This window comes from Euleptes europaea, chromosome 8 (assembly GCF_029931775.1).
Source record: "Euleptes europaea isolate rEulEur1 chromosome 8, rEulEur1.hap1, whole genome shotgun sequence".
In the NCBI taxonomy this organism is placed as follows: domain Eukaryota; kingdom Metazoa; phylum Chordata; class Lepidosauria; order Squamata; family Sphaerodactylidae; genus Euleptes; species Euleptes europaea.
The window spans coordinates 26,057,067-26,076,369 of NC_079319.1; the positions used below are offsets into that span (position 1 = coordinate 26,057,067).

General features: G+C 40.3%; 1 protein-coding gene across 1 annotated transcript in view; it reads right to left on the bottom strand.

Moving 5' to 3' along the window:
* The window catches only part of LAPTM4B (lysosomal protein transmembrane 4 beta), a 70,508-nt gene that overhangs the window by 22,761 nt on the left and 28,444 nt on the right, over positions 1-19,303 (bottom strand). Inside the window, exons 3-4 of the mRNA XM_056854504.1 lie at positions 8,331-8,404; positions 6,439-6,561 (exon numbers count right to left, since the gene is read on the bottom strand). Coding sequence (XP_056710482.1) covers positions 6,439-6,561; positions 8,331-8,404 — 197 coding nt within the window. The remainder of the gene's footprint in view (positions 1-6,438; positions 6,562-8,330; positions 8,405-19,303) is intronic.

The following is a 19,303-nucleotide window of genomic DNA, read 5'->3' on the forward strand; positions in this document are numbered from 1 at the left end:
CAGTCTTCTGATTTACACAGCGGCCAAACGGATGCCTCCCAGAAGGCCTACAAGCCGGGCACGGAGGCCAAGGCCCACCCACCATTCCTCAGAAGTTCTCTGACAGCCAGGCTTTTTGAGGGGAGCTGTGGGGCGGAGTGGAAAGCAGAGTCTGCAAAAATCCCTTTCATACATTTGCTCTGTTTGTGATTTCATAGGATCCAGACCATAGTTATTTCAGTTTAGAAAACTTTGGCATTCTTTTTAGGGCAGGCAAATATTTACCACATGGTACCGAACTACTAGCAGATCTAGTTGATCCTTTGAGCTGCCAGAGCTGAAAGTAGCCTCTATCTAAGGAAATTTATTTTTTGTTGTTGTTTATTTACAAAGGTTAACAATTATACAATGCCAATATTTTTACTGCCAATATTTTTTCCAGTATTTGCTCCTGTGTCATTAAAAGTAGCCTGATCTTCAGAGATTAGGATGCCGTGAAAAACATATCTCTTGAGTTCTTCTAATCAACCACCAGACTGCAGCTCTAGCAACTGCCAAGAACCTGCATTTTGCATTAGGGCTCAGCAAGCGCTGGGCTAGGCAGACAGCACTGAAGCAAGCACTAAGAGGAATGCCTGGCCAAGAAGGCGAGGGATCTGGCAGGAAGCAGGTGGCCGCTTGGAGATTTGTCAAGGGTGCAAGAAGGCATTTAAAGCACATTAGGACTATACTGAGGAACCCCTCCAGAGCCTTCTGAGAACCCAGGTTAAGAGGGAAGGGAGAAAAATACAGAGAAGGATACTTCCCTTCTAGTCTGAGGCCAACCCCAAAGTTGCTGGGAGAACCCAAGCAGGAGTCAACAAAAAAACATCAAAAGGGGCTTTGTGTATCCCAGGGGGCAGTGTGTGAGATATCCCATATGCACATACCTCAGCACCCCTGCTTCAACAAGGTCATGTCATTTCAACGGGATTTAGCTTTGAGAGGCTTGCTTTTCAGGATCCTGTGAGTCCTTAGCAGCAGCTGTGGAGGTCCAGACATTGGGTTTCTTACTGCAGTAAGATATATGAAATGCCATACATTCGTTCTCTAGAGATGCTTAATTTTAGGCAGTTCTTATGTTACTTCCTCAGGCATCGTCAGACATGGGCATGACTCACTAATGTGCTTCTGGAGGGTATATAAAACAAAATGGGGGGAAAGGGCCCTCAGGATCGTTGCCTCTAAGATGATATTTTCCAAGACCTTTGGCTGTGAAGTCTCAGAACAGACTCCCTAAAATATTCCTTTCATATATTCCTAGGCTTCAATCTGAGCTTCCCAGTGCCTGTCAAATCCTGTTTTCTCAGGCCTTTCTGATCAGCATGGTAGGTCTTGCTGCTGCGTAAGGAAATGTCATTGAAGAGAAAGGTTGGATTCATAACTCAAGGTCACTGGGGGCAGAGGGGAAAGAAAAGCAAGTTGTTACAAGGCTCCTGTTTAATTGGCACCAGTCACTTTGTTGGCTTAGGAGGAGGAAAGGGGGGAAAAAGATCCCCTCTCTCTTTTGTCACATACACATACATTGAAGGGTGTTTTTGTAATCATGACACTAGTGAAGCATACGAGAAGAGATATGGTTAAGAAGTGGATTAACCTTTGACTGCAAAGCCACTGCTGGTCTGAGTAGACAATACTGACTTTGATGGACCGAGGATCTGGTTCAGTATAAGCAAGCTTCATATGTTAATGTAGATAGGCAGATGACAAAAAAGAAAACCAGCAAATGCTAAAAAAAAAATCCAATGGTGTTATTGGCCAGTCTCCACTGTATAGCTCTAGAGAGCCAGCTGTGCTTTTAACAAAAATTTACCAAGGACCTGCTGCCCAACCCCAATTTTGATGTAGGCATTTTTTACGCTGCCCCTATAACCATATACAGAGTAGCCACTGCACCGAGATCTAGAATTTAAAATATTAAATGATTGCCATATCTCGCACAGGATTTGAACAGACTTTGATAAATATCTGACTACAAAGAACAGCAAGTCCTTAATCGGTACTCCAGGTGAACCTGTGAATGATTTGCAGCTGGATATTTGGAGAGTCCAAATGTGCAGTGGGGCCCACATATTAAACACATGAAAAAATATTTATTGACGCAACTGTTACTGGCAGTGCTGTACAGCTAAATGTGGAATTTCTTGAACCAGATTATATAAAAACATCAGTTCAATTGGAAATAAACAAAAAACAGCCAAACAACTGAACCATGAATATAACTCTATACACTTAAAGTTATCTTAGTTAGATGATAATGGGTTCCAGCTCTGCAGGGTCACTGTGGGTCAGGAAAATTCTATTTTGGGGTGGTTGGTGGGGGCTTAAATTCTCCTCCCTATGCCATAACCCAGATCAGTATCCTGTATACTGATTATTTAAGAAAAAATGGCTGGGAGTTCCATAAATAGGAACTCTTAGCATCTTGTGTGGTTTGGCCCTCAAAGATTAACAAATTAACTATGGCAGAAACTTTTGAAAGCTAGAGCCCACATTGTTTCAGAACATACCCAGATTGAAATCTGAGCTGCTCACCTAACAAAAATCTACAGTGCCATCCTAAGAACAGTTTCCTGATAGTAAGCCTCACTGAGTAGACTTCATTAGTATTCCTCTACTAGTGACTATAGTGTAAAGTCAATGAAAGCTACAGAAGTGATTTTCAGACATTAGACAGCAGCTTTGATCTGGACATCGGAAGCATGCATTGATTGATGCAAGAACAACCCAGAGAATCGCGCCAGTGCTGGAGAAAGAGGCAGTCTGCCCTGGTTTGTGCCAGGGTATTCCAGCTGTAAGAGCAAGCGGACAGATATGACTTGCAAGCTTGGTGACCTAACAGAGATTGCCCTGAGGCAAGCCTCTTTTCATTCTTGCTAAAAGGTTTGCTACATCTTTCTAAACCACAGCATCAAACTCTTAATCTGCTATCATTCAATTCAGAATACATAACGAATTAAGCCAGAGGCATGGAAACATCTCAGTCCACAAATAACTTCTGCAAAAATTCACATTCTTGGTAGGGGGGATGCTGGTATAGGTGAATGTTTAGTTTCTTGAACAGAAAAAAAAATTCTTGAGCACTTTTGGTTATGTAAATATTACCAGTTGTTAGGTCAAATATATACTTGAGACAGGACTTAATACAATCAGATATATATCCACAGTCAGAAACAATCCACTTTACACTGATGGAGCCTGCACTCAGACATCATAATAAGCCGTGGTGGACAAACCTGGTTAGTCTACCAGTTGAGCACAACAAGCCACAGCTGGTTCGTAAACCCAAGTTGATCTGCTGTTCCCCTTTGTTCTTCTACCTCCAACCAGAATTCCCAGATGCTATCCCAAGCTCTCTTGCATTTCCAGATAATTAGCAAAGTCTCAATACATATGCAGCCAGTTTGCTGCTGGTCAGCTGCAATAAGCGGGAGGGAATTTTTTTGGGGGGTGGGGGAAGCCTATCACAAGCCAAGCCCCATCTTCTTACTAATTCTTGGCTAAGGATAGTCAGTGTACTTCATATTGTCCATTTAATAAGTCTTTTACAGCTCTCTCTTCTCTTGCTAATTGTCAGGTCATCTGCCTCAGGATGGAATTTCTCCTCAGGAGGGGCTGAAGTCTATGAAGTACATTCCTACTTGGTCAGTCATTACTGGGGGTGGGGACTAGGTCAGAAGGTAGGAAAGAGGAAGTGTCCTGAGAAAGCACCACTGATAGCCGAATGCAACTGAAAATACAAAGTTTTCAGAAGAGTTGAGAGTTGGTTTTTTATATGCTGACTTTCTCTTCTACTTAAGGAAGAATCTAACCGGCTTACAATCTCCTTCCCTTGCCCTCCCCACAACAGACACCCTGTGAGGTAGGTGGGGCTGAGAGCTCTAAGAGCTGTGACTAGTCCAAGGTCACCCTGCTGGAGTGGGGAAACCAAGCCAGTTCACCAGATTAGCCTCCGCCGCTCATGTGGAGGGAGTGGGGAATCAAACCAGGTTCTCCTGATCAGAATCCACCGCTCCAAACCATCGCTCTTAACCACTACACCACGCTGGCTCTTTCAGCTGGTTTACATTTCCATCTCCATGTGCTGGTGGCTTAGAAGAGTAGCACTACTGAACAAATTTCTTGAACAGCCTGTATCCAGACATCGTACAAAACTAGAGCTCAATCAGCGTATGGTCTTACAAACTACAATCATGATGTTAGAATCCAGCCAGTGGTGGTAGGTTCACTGTTCTAAAAAAGATCCTTGCATCCAAGTTCAACATTGACTGCAACATCACTGTGAAAAGGATGCTTAATACGATAAGATCCAACAGACCCCCATCTGCATTACCTCTATTTTCCAAAAACACTTCAGTTTTTACTGTCACAATTTAACTGCCCGCCCCTCCAAAAATGTAAAATGGATGGAATTTAAAGAGAAAAGAGTTTGGGCAGGGACTGTATCTGTAGGAAATAGCAAGTAAATCTGGCACTGTGTAATTCTTGTTTTTGGCAAGGCATTCCTGCTCTTGTACTATTTTCTAGAGAATGAATCATTAAGTCAGCATGCTTGCTGTTTTCGTTCATGCAAATCAGCATATGGGGACCAGGCAGCCCGTTCAATCTCAGGGCAAAGCTAGAGCTGAAAGGGAGCTGCTGAGCTACCACCACCATGCTCCCCACCCCTTTCATATAAAATCAATTTCAATACAATGTTATTCGCGGGCCCCCAGCCAACAATGAGACGTGGGACTGACGCATATAATGTTATGTATTAGTAAATTAGACATTTCAAGGCAGAAAAGGAAAAGAGATATGAACCACTGCAAGCTCGTCTCCTGTAATAGGTAGTGCTGCTCTCTGTTCCCTATCTCCTTCTATATGTTACATATTCCCTAACAGCCAGCTCTGAGAGTCCTCCGGTCAACTACAATGGCAAGGGGCCGGAAAGATCTGACTTTGGCCCTCCTGCAGCACAGGGGTTCATTGCTACATGCACTGAAGTCAGTTAACAGTTTCACGTAGGTAAGTAACCATGAAAATATCAAACGAGGATTGGGATTTTTAAAAAATCTGGCTTTTATAATCAAGGAAAAAGAATGAACTCTGGGCATACTCATCAGAGCACTTCGCAACTGGCACACAGGGTTCACACTTCATTAATGCTGGAAAAAGTATTGCAAGATCAAAAAGAAACTCACAGGACAGACTTTTCAACGGGCCAAGGTAGTCCAAGGTAATTGCAATTTGAAGAAGATGAAGAGTTGGTTTTTATATCCAATTTCCTCTATCTTTAAGGAGCCTCAAAGTGGCTTACAATCGCCTTCCCTTCCTCTCCCCACAACTGGCACATTGTCAGGTAGGTAAGGCTGAGAGAGTTCTGAGAGAACTGTGACTGGCCCAAGGTCAGTGGGAAAACAAACCCAGTTCTTCAGATTAGAGACCACCGCTCTTAACCACCATAGCTTAGGGAATCATGGGAAGGGGACATTTAATTCTCCCCTACCCCCTCCTTGCCATCACCTCTCTGCTGCCTCTGCCTCTTGTTTGCCTTTGCATGCCTGCTCGTCAGTTCCTGCTTGCCACTTTCCACCTACCTGCTTTGGCGTCTTCCCCCTCCTATTGGTCTCTCTGCCTAGGCTAGTGTGGCAAGGGGATAGAAGCAGCAGGCAGGCAGGCGGGGAGAAGTGAACCAGAGTTGACTTCTTGACTGCTGCTGAATTGTCATGAGCCATTATGTGATACGACAGCAACCCAATATGCTGCCAGAACTCCAGCATAGTTTTTTTTTCTTGGTGACGTCTTCTTTTTAAAATGGGTAGTTTTGATATGTTGGCTGATTAATGGGTTGTGTTCGCAGTATTTTTTTAAAAAACTGTAATCGACATACTACTGATTATTTCAATTTGCTCATACTGTCAGCTTCCTCAAGTAATTGTTTTAAAATAGTTGGTGGGAGACAAGTTTCTTAAACACACATACTCATCCAAAGGTAGCCTGAGATTCTGCCACTAAACCATACTGCAGGGGTTCTCAACCCGTTTGGGCCTGTGGGCACCTCTAGAATTCTGCCAGAGCCTAGTGGGCACAGCCACAAAGAGGTTGCCGCACAATGGCTGCCACAGTTAAGTGGAGCCAGCCACAAAGTGTCTGCTGTAGCTTACTTTAAGGCACACAGTGACTATCCTTGTGCTGTGGTGGTTTATTCTGCTAAAGCAACATTTAAAAAAATCTGCAGTCAATCAAATCAATGGCCAATCAGAAGCCTTGCTTGACAGGCACCAGCCCCACCCACTTTCTAAAATACTTGGCGGGTACCAGGAAAGGCATCAGCGGGCACCATGGTGCCTGTCGGCACCATGTTGGGGACCCCTGCCATTCTGCAGGCCACTTCCCCATGCTTTTTCCATGACAAACAGTGAAGGAGAAGCGATTTACCAGTTGTTGCAGGTAATCCTGAACTGTGTTCGGATAAACAAGTACGCTGATAGCCACTAAGGTGTTGAGTGCAAAATCAAAGATTTGGTAGCAGAAGAACGGAATGATCCAGGCTGCATGTTGCTGTTTAAAAAGAAGAGAGAAGAATCACTGGTCAACAGTAGCTATAAAACCTACTACGGGTATTTAGCTCTTCTTTGGAACCAAGGATACAAAATAAGGCAAATGTAAGCTGCATTAATAAACAGTGGTTTATTTAAACTGCAGTTCGTTGCCCAAACTCCGATAAGCCTACCAGATGTGCAACAGTTCACAGTATGTGTGCAGTCCAGTTATTATTAATCAGCTGCAATAAATAGGAGAGGGAGATGCTGAGGGCAAGCCAAACCTCCTCCCCCACACTCTGCTAAAGATCATCCTTCTCCCTCCCACTCTCCCTTTACCTGTTAAACTGAATGCTTCAAACAAACGCTCCGAAACAAAATAGATTGTTTAATAGTCCCTCACCACCACTTTCTCTCTTGCCCATTTGCTATTTTTCTAATTGCCCCTCTCTCTCTTAAGCTCATTCCTTTGATTTGAGTGTTCAGCTATTATGGTTAGTACAAACCACAGTTAACAAACAAGGTATAAACTACAGGCTTGGATCCACTGTTAAGATCCCTGAATGGGATTTCTGCAGTATCCCTTGCTTTCCCCTCTTTCTGTCTAGTCCTGAATGCCCCTCCCCAATACTGCTTCTTTCTCCAATCCAAACAAGCATCTTATTGAATATAAAATGATGTATTTTTAAGTTCTCCATCGATGTGGGTTTGCTTTGCCTCAAGTGAATTTTGTGGCAGAGAAATATAGAAATTAGAAGGGACAAAATGTTTTCCTATGTCTAGAAGTACAGGTATTTGATTCATTATTATTTTGCACTAGCATCATGCTTAGGATGAAGCTTACTGAAAAACAGGTCCACATGTTTAAAACATGACATTGCACGAGCAAAGGCAGGTACTGAGACAGACATTTAGCAACTGAAATTACTGTATACTTCGGCAGCTTCCATTTTGAGAGGACTGAGTACTCAGAACGTTGAAGTGTGTCCTTCAAATAAAGCGTCTCTGAAAAGTTTCTGGAAACATGTATCTGTACTAATGTACACTGATCCTAGGAAAAGATGACTGTTAATTGTACTAAGTTATCACCTGCATCAAGAAATCATGTTACAATTCCTATGAGGAACCACGCAAAAGTGGTTTCCCTCTGGCTGAGCTGTTCATATACTCCTTCTTTGCTGAAATATTTAGAATGCCCGAGATGGGTAGTTTTAATTTCCCACAATGGGGGATATTATTTTCCTCTGATGGTGGCCACCAGGACCTTTTTTTTTTGGGAGTAGCAGGGTCAAGTCACAGCCAACGTATGGCAACCCCATATAGTTTTCAAGGCAAGAGACATTCAGAGGGGGTTTGCCATCGCCTGCCTCTGCATAGTGACCCTGATATTCCTTGGTGATCTCTTATCCAAATACTAACTACGGCTGACCCTGATTAACTTCGGAGATCTGATAAGATCTGGCCAGCCTGGGCTATCCAGGTCAGGGCACCTGCACTTTAAATGGTATAGTGCTGTGTATATATGTATGTGTGTACCTGCATTAATTCATATGTGCACATAAATAAATTTACATGCATGCGTGTCCAAATGCATGCATGTGTACACACAATGTATGTGCTATTTTCAGCAGCATCAGCAATTCTGAAAATGAAACCTACTGAAATTAAAATAAAACTGACTCAAATAAAAATTATTGTCCCATGCAGACACTGGCTGAACTGTTCATCATCTACTTAGGATAAAAAGGTTTAAGACAAAAAATAAAGATGTTGTTAATCTCACGTTACCTTATATGCACCATATGTAGCCATTGCACAGATGAGAATCATGAGAAGAGAGATTGCGGTGGCAATGCACATATCTGGGAAGAAAAAAGAAAAAAAAAGAAACCGTCACGGGAGCATGAAGACCTTGCTTCTTGGTATTGCTAATTTCTTTTTTAACCATGTCATTACCCGAAGGGCGAAAAGCATGGTCGCTTTAGCCTCCTTTATTCCCTGTTTCAGTCAGGATTCAGCCAGGATCAAACACATGCGCTTTTGCCGAACTGTGTTCGATCCTGGCTGAAACAGGGAATAAAGGAGGCTAAAGCGACCATATGTTTTCACCCAAAGTCTTTTGGAAAAGCCTGCAAATGCCAGGGCTGTTACTGGCTACTAACCACATTGTGATGCCTCTTGCACTAACAGAGGAAAAGCAACATTTTAAACAAAACACAAGGAAGGGCATCTTCACCTAAAGGAAGACTCTTTCACATCCTTCCGGCTAAAATTCACACGAGACAAAACAGATGACCTTTTGCCTGATATTGATGGCTTTTTGCCTTCACTAGCTGCATCATTCTTCACTGATTCTCCCTCAGCTGAGAGCAACATCTGTACATGTCTGATGCATGAGCGACCTCTACTGGAGGATGAGACATCAGGGAACAGCCAACTTTTTAAAGTTATTGCAGGATGCCCAAAGGCAACTGATCTCAGCACTAGACAACTCTGGCCTGAGTGACTTTACCCATCCTGTAATCAGAACTCTATCAGTGCAGTCCTAAGCAGTTACTCCCTTCCTCAGATCATTCCCAGCACTCCAAACAGGGCAAGGTTAACAAAGAACCTTCTCAGCACAAACTATACCTCATATTCACTTAATGTACAGCCATTATGATTGATGTGCTCAATCTTATAGTTTGTAGCCATAAGGATATGTTGATGATTACTGCAGTTCTTGCTTTTGTTGTTATGGTTCTTTATCTTTTATGTAAATGATATTATGATCTGCTCTGAACTCTCAGGACTGAGTAAGCTACATATTAAAAACTTCGAAGCAATTCAGAGTGTCTCAGAAATCAAAGCACAAATAGTAAAAAAAAAGAGGGGGGCTTCTATTCTAAACTAACAGTGGGAAAAACAAAGATATGGAACTACAGAATACAGAAACCAAGAATTTGTGCTTCACCTGCATTAGACAGGGGGGCAACAACCTACAGTCTAACCCAACAGCTTGTAATTATTGACTTAATTTTCATTTCCTACTTACAGCAGAAACTTTAATTTTTTTTAAAATAGGGATATTTATCCATTAACTTTTCCAAGGCATCAGCATTCAGGAGATGAAGGAAAGGCACAAAATAATTTGATACATGGAAATCATGAATCACTCAAGGGATATATTATTTATAGGTGCTCTGATTAACTCAAGAAGAATAGCAGGCATGGAGACCAACTGAGAAACTCTCGCCTTACCATTGTTTAATAAAATAACTCCAGCTGCAGACAGGCTATATTTTTTCCAGAGTGTCCAAAGTGGCACAACAAAGGATGCCTGTTGCCTCTTTCATTATGTGTGTGTGTGACTGTTCTTATAAGGAATTCCATCTTATTCAAATAGTTTCAGAGGGTACCCATGCTAATCAGCAGTAGAATAGCTAGATTTGAGTCTAGTAGCACCTTAGAGATTAACAAGATTTTTTGGGTATGAGCTTTCAAGAGTTAAAGCTCTGAGAAAGGGAGCTCAGACTCTCAAAAGCGCACACCACAAAAATCTTGTTCGTCTCTAAAGTGCTACTGGACTTGAATCTAGATGGCCATGGAAGGGCCATGGGAGGAGGAGGAAGAGGAAGAAGAAGAGTTGTTTTTATATACCGACTTTCTCTACCACTTAAGGGAGACTCAAATCGGCTTACAATCACCTTCCCTTCCCCTCCCCATAACAGACACCCTGTGAGGTAGGTGAGGCTAAGAGAGCTCTAAGAGAGCTGTAACTTGCCCAAGATCACCCAGCTGGCTTCGTGTGTACGAGTAGGGGAACAAATCCAGTTCACCAGATTAGCCTCCACTGCTCATGTGGAAAAGTGGGGAATCAAACCTGGTTCTCCAGAACAGACTCCATCACTCCAAACCACCACTCTTAACCACTACACTACACATGACTACCCCATGCTGGTAGAGCACCTGCTTGGCATGTAGAAGGTCCCAACTTCAATCCCCAGCATGGACCAGTTAGTGGGTGATGTGAAAGATGTCTGCCAGTCTGAGTAGACAATAGCGACCTTGACCAAGGGTCTGATTTAGTATAAGACAGCTTCTTGTGTTCATCTTATGCAAACTGGTTCTGAGTCAATGGTAACACTTTACCAATGTCTTATGTTACATATAAGCTGGACCTCAGACATACAGGCCAATGAATACTAGTTTCTAAGGTGGAGTGTGGAGGAGACTACTGCCATAACACTTTAGCAAAAGAAAAAAGTGGCACCAGAAAAACTCTTAACAAATACCATAACTATGACATATGACCATGATGTTCTTGGTTAAGCTGGAGGGTGGGAGCATAGAAAAGAGGTGATGATTCAGCAACTTTCCACCAGCAAAGACTTTTAAAATGTCACCCATTCAGTTTTTGCACAGTTCTAACTGTGCTAAGTGTCTAGGACTTGGACTGAAAGACTGACTTAAACTAAAAGCAGAGAGACGGTGTGTGTGTGTGTGATTTGCTTAGCTTGTCAATGACAGGTTCCTCATTCATTGACAGTTGCTTTGGGAGTTGCGCGGGCAGAATCCCATTTATGTTCCAAGTTGGCAAAGAGCTTCTCCGGGAACTGACTCTTGATTTGTAATACTTCCGAGCATTTTGACAGGGACAAATGCATATTCTGAAATGTGTTGTTATAAAATTTGGCAACATCACAGACTTGCATCCATAAATTCTCCTTTGGGACCTGCCTGAGGCTACAATCTATGCCAACAACCCAGTGCATAAAAATGTTCAGCAGTCTCAAACGATGTTTCAGTGGCATGTATCCTACCATGCCGCTGAGCAGTTTGAAGCCTTTCTCCAGCATCAAGGTCTATCCTTAGTGGCTCTTTCTCAAATGGAAGAGCCACTTGAGTTGAAGGATGGCTCCTTAGGCTGGAGGAACTTCATCCCATTTAAGGAAGGATACATGCGAGCCACCTTAAGCAGATCTCTGGCAAAGCAGCATATACAGTCTGTAAATAAAAAGTACTCTTGATTAACTAATTTTTAGGCCACCATAAATTAGGATGTTCCTAGAGATGGGAAGGCACCAAGCCAAAATATTTCTGTTCACCCAGGCTTTCAATGAAAGAGTTGGTTTTTTAAACGCTCTTTAAGCCTGGAAACTGTTACTTAAGTTCTGTGGTCTGTTTTTATGATCTGGAACATGTCCAGAGGAGGGCAACAAAGATGGTGAGGGGTCTGGAGACCAAGTCCTACGAGGAAAAGTTGAAGGAGCTGGGTATGTTTAGCCTGAAGAGGAGAAGACTGAGAGGGGTATGATAGCCATCTTCAAGTACTTGAAGGGCTGTTATATAGAGGAGGGTGCCGAGTTGTTTTCTGTTGCCCCAGAAGGTCGGACCAGAACCAACGGGTTGAAATTAAATCAAAAGAGTTTCCGTCTAGACATTAGGAAGAATTTTTTAACAGTTAGAGCAGTTCCTCAGTGGAACAGGCTTCCTCGGGAGTAGGGGTCACTGGGGGTGTGGGGGGGAGGTAGTCGTGAATTTCCTGCATTGTGCAGAGGGTTGGACTAGATGACCCTGGTGGTCCCTTCCAACTCTATGATTCTATGTTCTTATGATGGGCTTGGGTTTTTTAATGCTTGGTTTTAGTCAATATCTTCTAATGCTTTTTTTTTTAAATTTTGTAAGTTGACTTGGGCAGGTTCCTGGAGAGGCGTCATTAAATGTTTTAAATAAACAAATTGGAAAATTTTGGAGGGGAAAGGAGCCAGAAATTCCCCTCTATGGATTTTTTTTCAATTTTTCCAATTTTAGGGAGTAATGGAAACAAAACATCCTAGGAAATATTTTCCTTTTTGAGGAAAACATTGTCCTAAAATGCATTATATTTGTTCCAAATGTATAGCATGAAAAAGATTAGGACTTTCTCAATTTTCCTATGGAAAAAATTGGAAAAAATTGGGGAAAACAGAAAAAACTGCTATGATTTTCTTTTCCTTTTGGAATGAGTGCAATGAAAAACAAGGTTTACTCAAAATGTCTAGTATGGTTTTTTTAAATTTCAGAGCCCATTCCTAATGGGGGGATAAAGCTCCTTCGGAGCTAGCGTGACCCTGCGCCAGCGTAGGTGCCACCTTATCACAGAATAAGGTGTCCAGGTACATGCCGGCATCTGGATACCATTGGCCCCCACTGCCAGCGCAGCCACGCCGGCAGGGCTTTCCCTGAAGGGAAAGCCCATGCTGGCGTGGGGGGGTGGGAATTTCCCGGGGGGAGCTGCCTTTAGGCATCTTCCACAGTCCTTTTGCTCTGGGAACGCACCATTGAGCAGAGGGGGGGGCAGTGCCACTTTTTTCGGTGGCGCAGCCCCATTGGAGGCAATGGGGGATTTCCCCCATCTCCTCTGTTTATATTTTTTAAAGGCCTTTTTATGCCTCCACGGCACCCCCCTCCTTCAGGATTGGGCTGCCTGACAATATACGGCATTTGTGTGGGCATCTGTGTGTGTGTGTTAAGTGCCGTCAAGTTGCTTCCGACTCATGGCGACCCTATGAATGAAAGTCCTCCAAAAGTCCTATCTTTGACAGCCTTGCTCAGATCTTGCAAATTGAAGGCTGTGGCTTCCTTTATTGAGTCAATCCACCTCTTGTTGGGTCTTCCTCTTTTCCTGCTGCCCTCAACTTTTTCTAGCATGACTGTCGTTTCCAGTGACTTTTGTCATCTCATGACGTGACCAAAATACGATGGCCTTAGTTTAGTCATTTTAGCTTCTAGGGTCAGGTCAGGCTTGATTTGATCTATAACCCACTGATTTGTTTTTTTGGCAGTCCACGGAATCCGTAACACTCCCCTCCAACACCACATTTCAAAGGAATCTATTTTCTTCCTATCATCTTTCTTCACTGTCCAGCTTTCACACACACATACGGTATTACATAATGATAATTTCTTCCCAGTACCTCTGCTCCTCCCTTATTTTAATCGGGAAAGTTTGATTTGTAAATTCCATCAGGATTAGCGGCAGGAGCCTTATCAAACAGATCAGCTTAAATCAAAACAAAGAGTTGGAAGGACGCTTAGATGACGGACTAAAATCTCTACCAATGAGAAGCAACTCTGAGGGAAGGGGAGGGCGAATTTCTTCCTGATTCTCTGGTGAAAAAGAATTTCCTGCCACGTTAGCAGCAAGGGATTCATCAGACCGGAAGCCCCTCTATACCACCCTCTCTATCATCTGAGTCACAACAACAGGAAGCAAGCTGGAGGACCGAATACGCGTCGCACTTGAGTAACACAGAAATAATTCCTGAAGGAAATAACCATCGAGATGAGGCGGTAGAAGGTCCACGGCAAATACAACTTCCGGAATACTTCCTGGTAGATCCGACCTAGAGCGTCCAGTAAAACTCGTTGGTATTTCAAAACTTTATTAAGCTGTTTTAAAGCCAAATTCAGCTCTTTTCAACCCGAAAAAATTATTAAGCTGATCATTGAATTACCCTCTATTAACCACCATCTGGAGGGCCCTGTCTGAGGACATGACTTTTACCAGCCTTATTCCAATGTAAATGTCTGGAACCCGACCCCGTTCTGGCTCACTGCATAGCCCTGCCTATACTAAACTGAAGGACTCAGCACAAGTTTTAGCTATGGATAAGAAATTTCAGGATATGTTAGCCAAACAAACAGAGGCAACAAATAAGCAGCTTGAACAGATGTCTACACAGATGTCTACACAGATGGCACAGTTAACTTCTATGATGACAAATCTAGGCCAAGCATCTCAAGCTATTGACCATAAATTGGATGTGGTAACAGGAGATCTTAAAGAAGTAAAAACTCAAATGAGTATTATGCAGTCAGATATGCAAGCAATGGATTCATCAATAAAGAAAGTGATGGAAGAGCATAAGGATACAAAGAAAAAATTAGCAAGCCAAGAAAAACAGATTGAAACAATACAATTAAATCAGACAACAGTAAAAGATCAAATAGCCATGATGGAGATGAGAGTGAGAGAGGCCAACCTTCGTCTGCGCAACCTTCCAGATATGATGGGAGATAACAAAGAAACTGTAGTCCCAAATCTGGCTTACCTGTTTCAGATGGACGAACAAGAATTGAACCAAGCTATTAACAGAGTATACAGAATACCATTACCTGCTAGAATGAAAAGATCTAAGCCAAGAGACCTGATGATAGTGTTCTATGACACTAGGATTAAGGATAAGATCATGAAGATGCATTATGACAACCCGGTGTCAGCAGGAGACATTCCTCTAATTTTATTAAAGGACATACCAAGACATTTACTCTCACAGAGGAATAATTACAAAGAATTTGTGTCTGTTCTGAAAGCTAATGGTATCAAATATCGCTGGATTATGCCACAAGGCTTGGCTTTTACCTACAAAGAAATGAAAATGACAATTACATCTACAGCAGATGTGGGAAAATTTCTGAGAAAATATAAATCAGATCTTAAAGGATTAACTGGGGATCAAAAGGAAGAGGAAGAAGAACAACAAGAAGAAGAAGAACCACAGGGAGCAGCAGGAGGAACTAAATTATAGACTGCATATTTTGCTTCAATAATCATTGTACCATGGCAAAAGTAATTTCTTGGAATGTGAATGGTTTGAATGAAAAAACTAAAAGGGCTAGAATTTTTAAATATCTACAGAAGTATAAATACTCCCTAATTTGTTTACAAGAGACTCATATAGCAAAAAAACACAAAAAATATTTGGATAGACAAATGCTTGGACAAGCATTTGTGGCATCGGCCGAAACAAAAACTAAGGGAGTAGTAATATATGCTCATTCTAGCCTTAGTCCTGAACTACTATATAAAGACAATGAAGGGAGAATTGTAATTATAAAAACCAAAATATTGGGGCAAAAGACGATTGTGGTAGGAATATATGCTCCCAATGAAGGAAAAACAAAATTTTATGGACAATTGCATGAACTGATCTCTCAGTATGCCAATGACCAGATTTTATTGATGGGTGACTTAAATGGCGTTATTCTCCCAATTTTGGATAAAAAATCAAAAGCAAAAGACGAAAATGAAGGATGTTTACCTAAAACTTTCTTCACCATGGCTACAGAATTGGAATTACAAGACATCTGGAGAACAATGAATACTACAGCCAAAGAATATACCTTTTATTCAGCGAGACATGACTCACACTCCAGAATAGACATGATTTGGTCTAGTAAATCAATTTTTACGCAACTACGTAAAATACATATTTTACCAAGAACTTTTTCTGATCACAATCCGGTTACATTTGAGTGGAACAATAAACAAGCATTCAGATGGCGATTGAATGATAAACTTTTAAAGGAAAATAAGATTCAAAAAGAATTATATGATCTGATTAAAGATTTTTTTGAAATCAATCTTAATGGAGAAACTACGTTGAATATAGTGTGGGATGCGTTTAAAGCAGTTCTAAGAGGATTTATGATACAGAAACATGCAGCGTGGAGGAAAACTCAACTACAATTTACCAATAACATACTTTGGGATTTACAAAATTTGGAACAAAAACTTGTTATGGCGTTACAAGAAGAAGAGAAAAATGAAATACAAATGAAGATTTCTGTATCTAAACATCAATTAAATTTGGTCATAATGGAGGAAATGAACAAAAACTTAAAATTTGCCAAACAAAAATATTTTGAACATGCTAATAAACCTGGGAAATTTTTAGCAACACAACTGAAAGACTCATTTCAGAAGAAGATTATAACAAAAATCCAAACTGCTAAAGGACCAGTTCATTCAACTACAGATATACAAAAAGAATTTGTTTCATTTTACACTAAGCTGTATCAGAAAGAAAATATTTCAAAACAGAAAATAGATAAGTTTTTAAGTTCAATACAGATGAATATTCTTTCAACAGACCAACGAGAATGGATAGATGCTCCAATCACAAGGGAAGAAATACAAGAAGCAATAATGAAACAAAAGCCGGATAAGACACCTGGACCAGATGGAATAACTGCTCTATTTTATAGAACATTTAGTGACAACTTAGCAGACTTTTTTGTATCACTTTGCAATACAATTTTGGATAAGGGAGTAGCCCCAGAAACTTGGTCGCATGCATATATATCGTTGATACCTAAGGAAGGAAGAGACCCAGAAAGAACATCAAATTATAGACCTATTTCGTTGTTAAATGTGGATTATAAGGTTTATGCCGCGGTCTTATCGAATAGGATAAGAAAATTTATTAAAGACCTTATACACGAAGATCAGGCGGGCTTTGTTCCAGGAAGGCAAATTAAAGACAATATAAGAATCTTATTGGACTCATTAGAATATTATGATCAGAATATACAACGATCAGCCGCCTTTGTATTTTTGGATGCGGAAAAAGCCTTTGATATGGTCTCATGGGACTTTATGGAAAAAACATTGGTAAAATTAAATTTTGGAGACTGTTTTTTGAAAGGTATATCAGCTATTTACACATCCCAACATGCGAAAATTTTGGTGAATGAATCAATGTCGGAAAATTGTCAAATTAAGAAAGGAACTAGACAAGGCTGTCCTTTGTCTCCGTTATTATTTTTGTTGGTGTTGGAAACATTATGTTGTAAACTAAGGAGTATGGAGGACATTCGCGGTCTAAAAATTAAAAAACATGAATTTAAATTGAGAGCATTCGCGGATGACCTCCTGTTAATTCTGGAAAACCCAACACAATCAATGAAGTTACTACGAGAGACTCTGGATTTTGGGGAAATATCGGGATTTAAAGTTAATCAAGAAAAAACAAAGACAATATTCAAGAATTTATCAGAAATAGAACAACAGGAATTCGTCTCGTTTACAGGTTGGGAGAAGGCCAATAAAGTTAAATATCTGGGAATCTGGATCTCAGCGAAGAACAAAGAATTGTTAACCAACAACTACTTTAAATTATGGGGTAAAATAAAAACTGATATGACTATTTGGTCAAATAAAAAGTTGTCACTATTGGGACGTATTTCAACAATTCAAATGAATGTGTTACCAAGGATGCTCTTCTTATTCCAAAATTTGCCTATAATATCACATGTTAAATACTTTGATACTTGGAGGAAGGACATTTTAAACTTCATCTGGCAAGGGAAAAAACCGAGGATTGCTTATAAATACTTGGTGGACCTTAAAGTTAGAGGAGGTTTAGCACTACCAAACTTTCAACTTTACGCTGAAGCGGTAGCCTTAACATGGCTAAAAGACTGGATAACCTTATCAAATACACGTTTACTGGAGCTTGAAGGCTTTAATAATATTAGTGGATGGCATGGCTATTTATGGTATGACAAAATTAAGATACAAGCATCATTTAGGAATCATATAATCAGGTCCTCTCTACTGCGTATCTGGATGAAATATAAACATATTTTGGAACCAACAACTCCGATGTGGATTTCACCGCAAGAAATGCTAACACTACGTCCACTTAGACTGGACAAATTTATAATTTACCAGGAATTAATTAATTGGGAGGGGAAAAAATGTTCATTAAAGGAATTTCAATTTCTCAAAGAGGATTTACAATGGTTGCAATATTGTCAGATTAAATCAGTTTTTGTACAAGATATGAAAAATGGATTTTCTAAAGAAAAGTCCCCTTTCCACAAGATGTTACTAGAAAACAATCTGAAACTGATCTCTAAAATGTACAATCTACTTTTAACATTATATTGTGAGCAGGAGATAATTAAACCAACTATGATTGATTGGGCTCAAAATATCGGACATGATATTGCTTTTAATAAATGGGAAAGACTTTGGTCAAAAGATTTGAAAGGAATAAACGCGCAATCAATTCGAGAAAACATTTATAAAATGATGTATAGATGGCATTTAACACCTAAGAAGATGGCAAAGATATATAAAGTGACATCCCCTAAATGTTGGAAATGTAATACGGAAATAGGTTCCTTTTACCATATGTGGTGGACTTGTGATAAAGCTAAAGATTTTTGGGATATGATATACAATGAACTGAGACTAATAGTACAAAAAAATATACCCAAAACACCAGAAATGATGCTATTAAGTATGATACCTGACGACTTGCTAATACAAAGAACTTTTTTGATCTATGCTACAACAGCTGCGAGACTGCTTTATGCAGCAAAATGGAAGGGGGCAGAAATTCCCGAGAAAAAAGACTGGATTGGGAAAATGTTTGAATTGGTGGAAATGGCAAAACTTACAGCCATTTTAAATGAAAAAGACAATGTTCGATTTTTAGGGGAATGGGAGGATTGGATGAAATATTGTGAATATGAATTAAAACTGGGAAAAATGGAAGAATACTTATTAATCTGATCTAGAAGACACAATTAATATTAAGAGTTATAATCATTTATATTAATAGAAGATGTTTTATGAAAGTTAAATGAATTTATGATAGTTAAGATCAGACTAATTACGATGGGATGAATATTTTATTAAGAGGCGGAGAGAGGTGATGGGGAAGCCATAAATTTTCCTCTAATTTGTTTTTTTTTGTTATGAATTCAAGAAATTATAACAACATAGAGTTAGAATTTTGAATTTCATATTGCTTTTATTGTTATTTACTATCATGGAAAATTTGTATTATAAAAACCAATAAAATTATTATTAAAAAAAACATAATGATAATTTCAGGAATATTTTAAATGTAAATAATGTTGGCAACAATTAATGTAGTATATCTTAATATGTTATGACAGCTTAATATCCAGCTTAATATTTAAATAAGCTGGTAGTTTTGCCT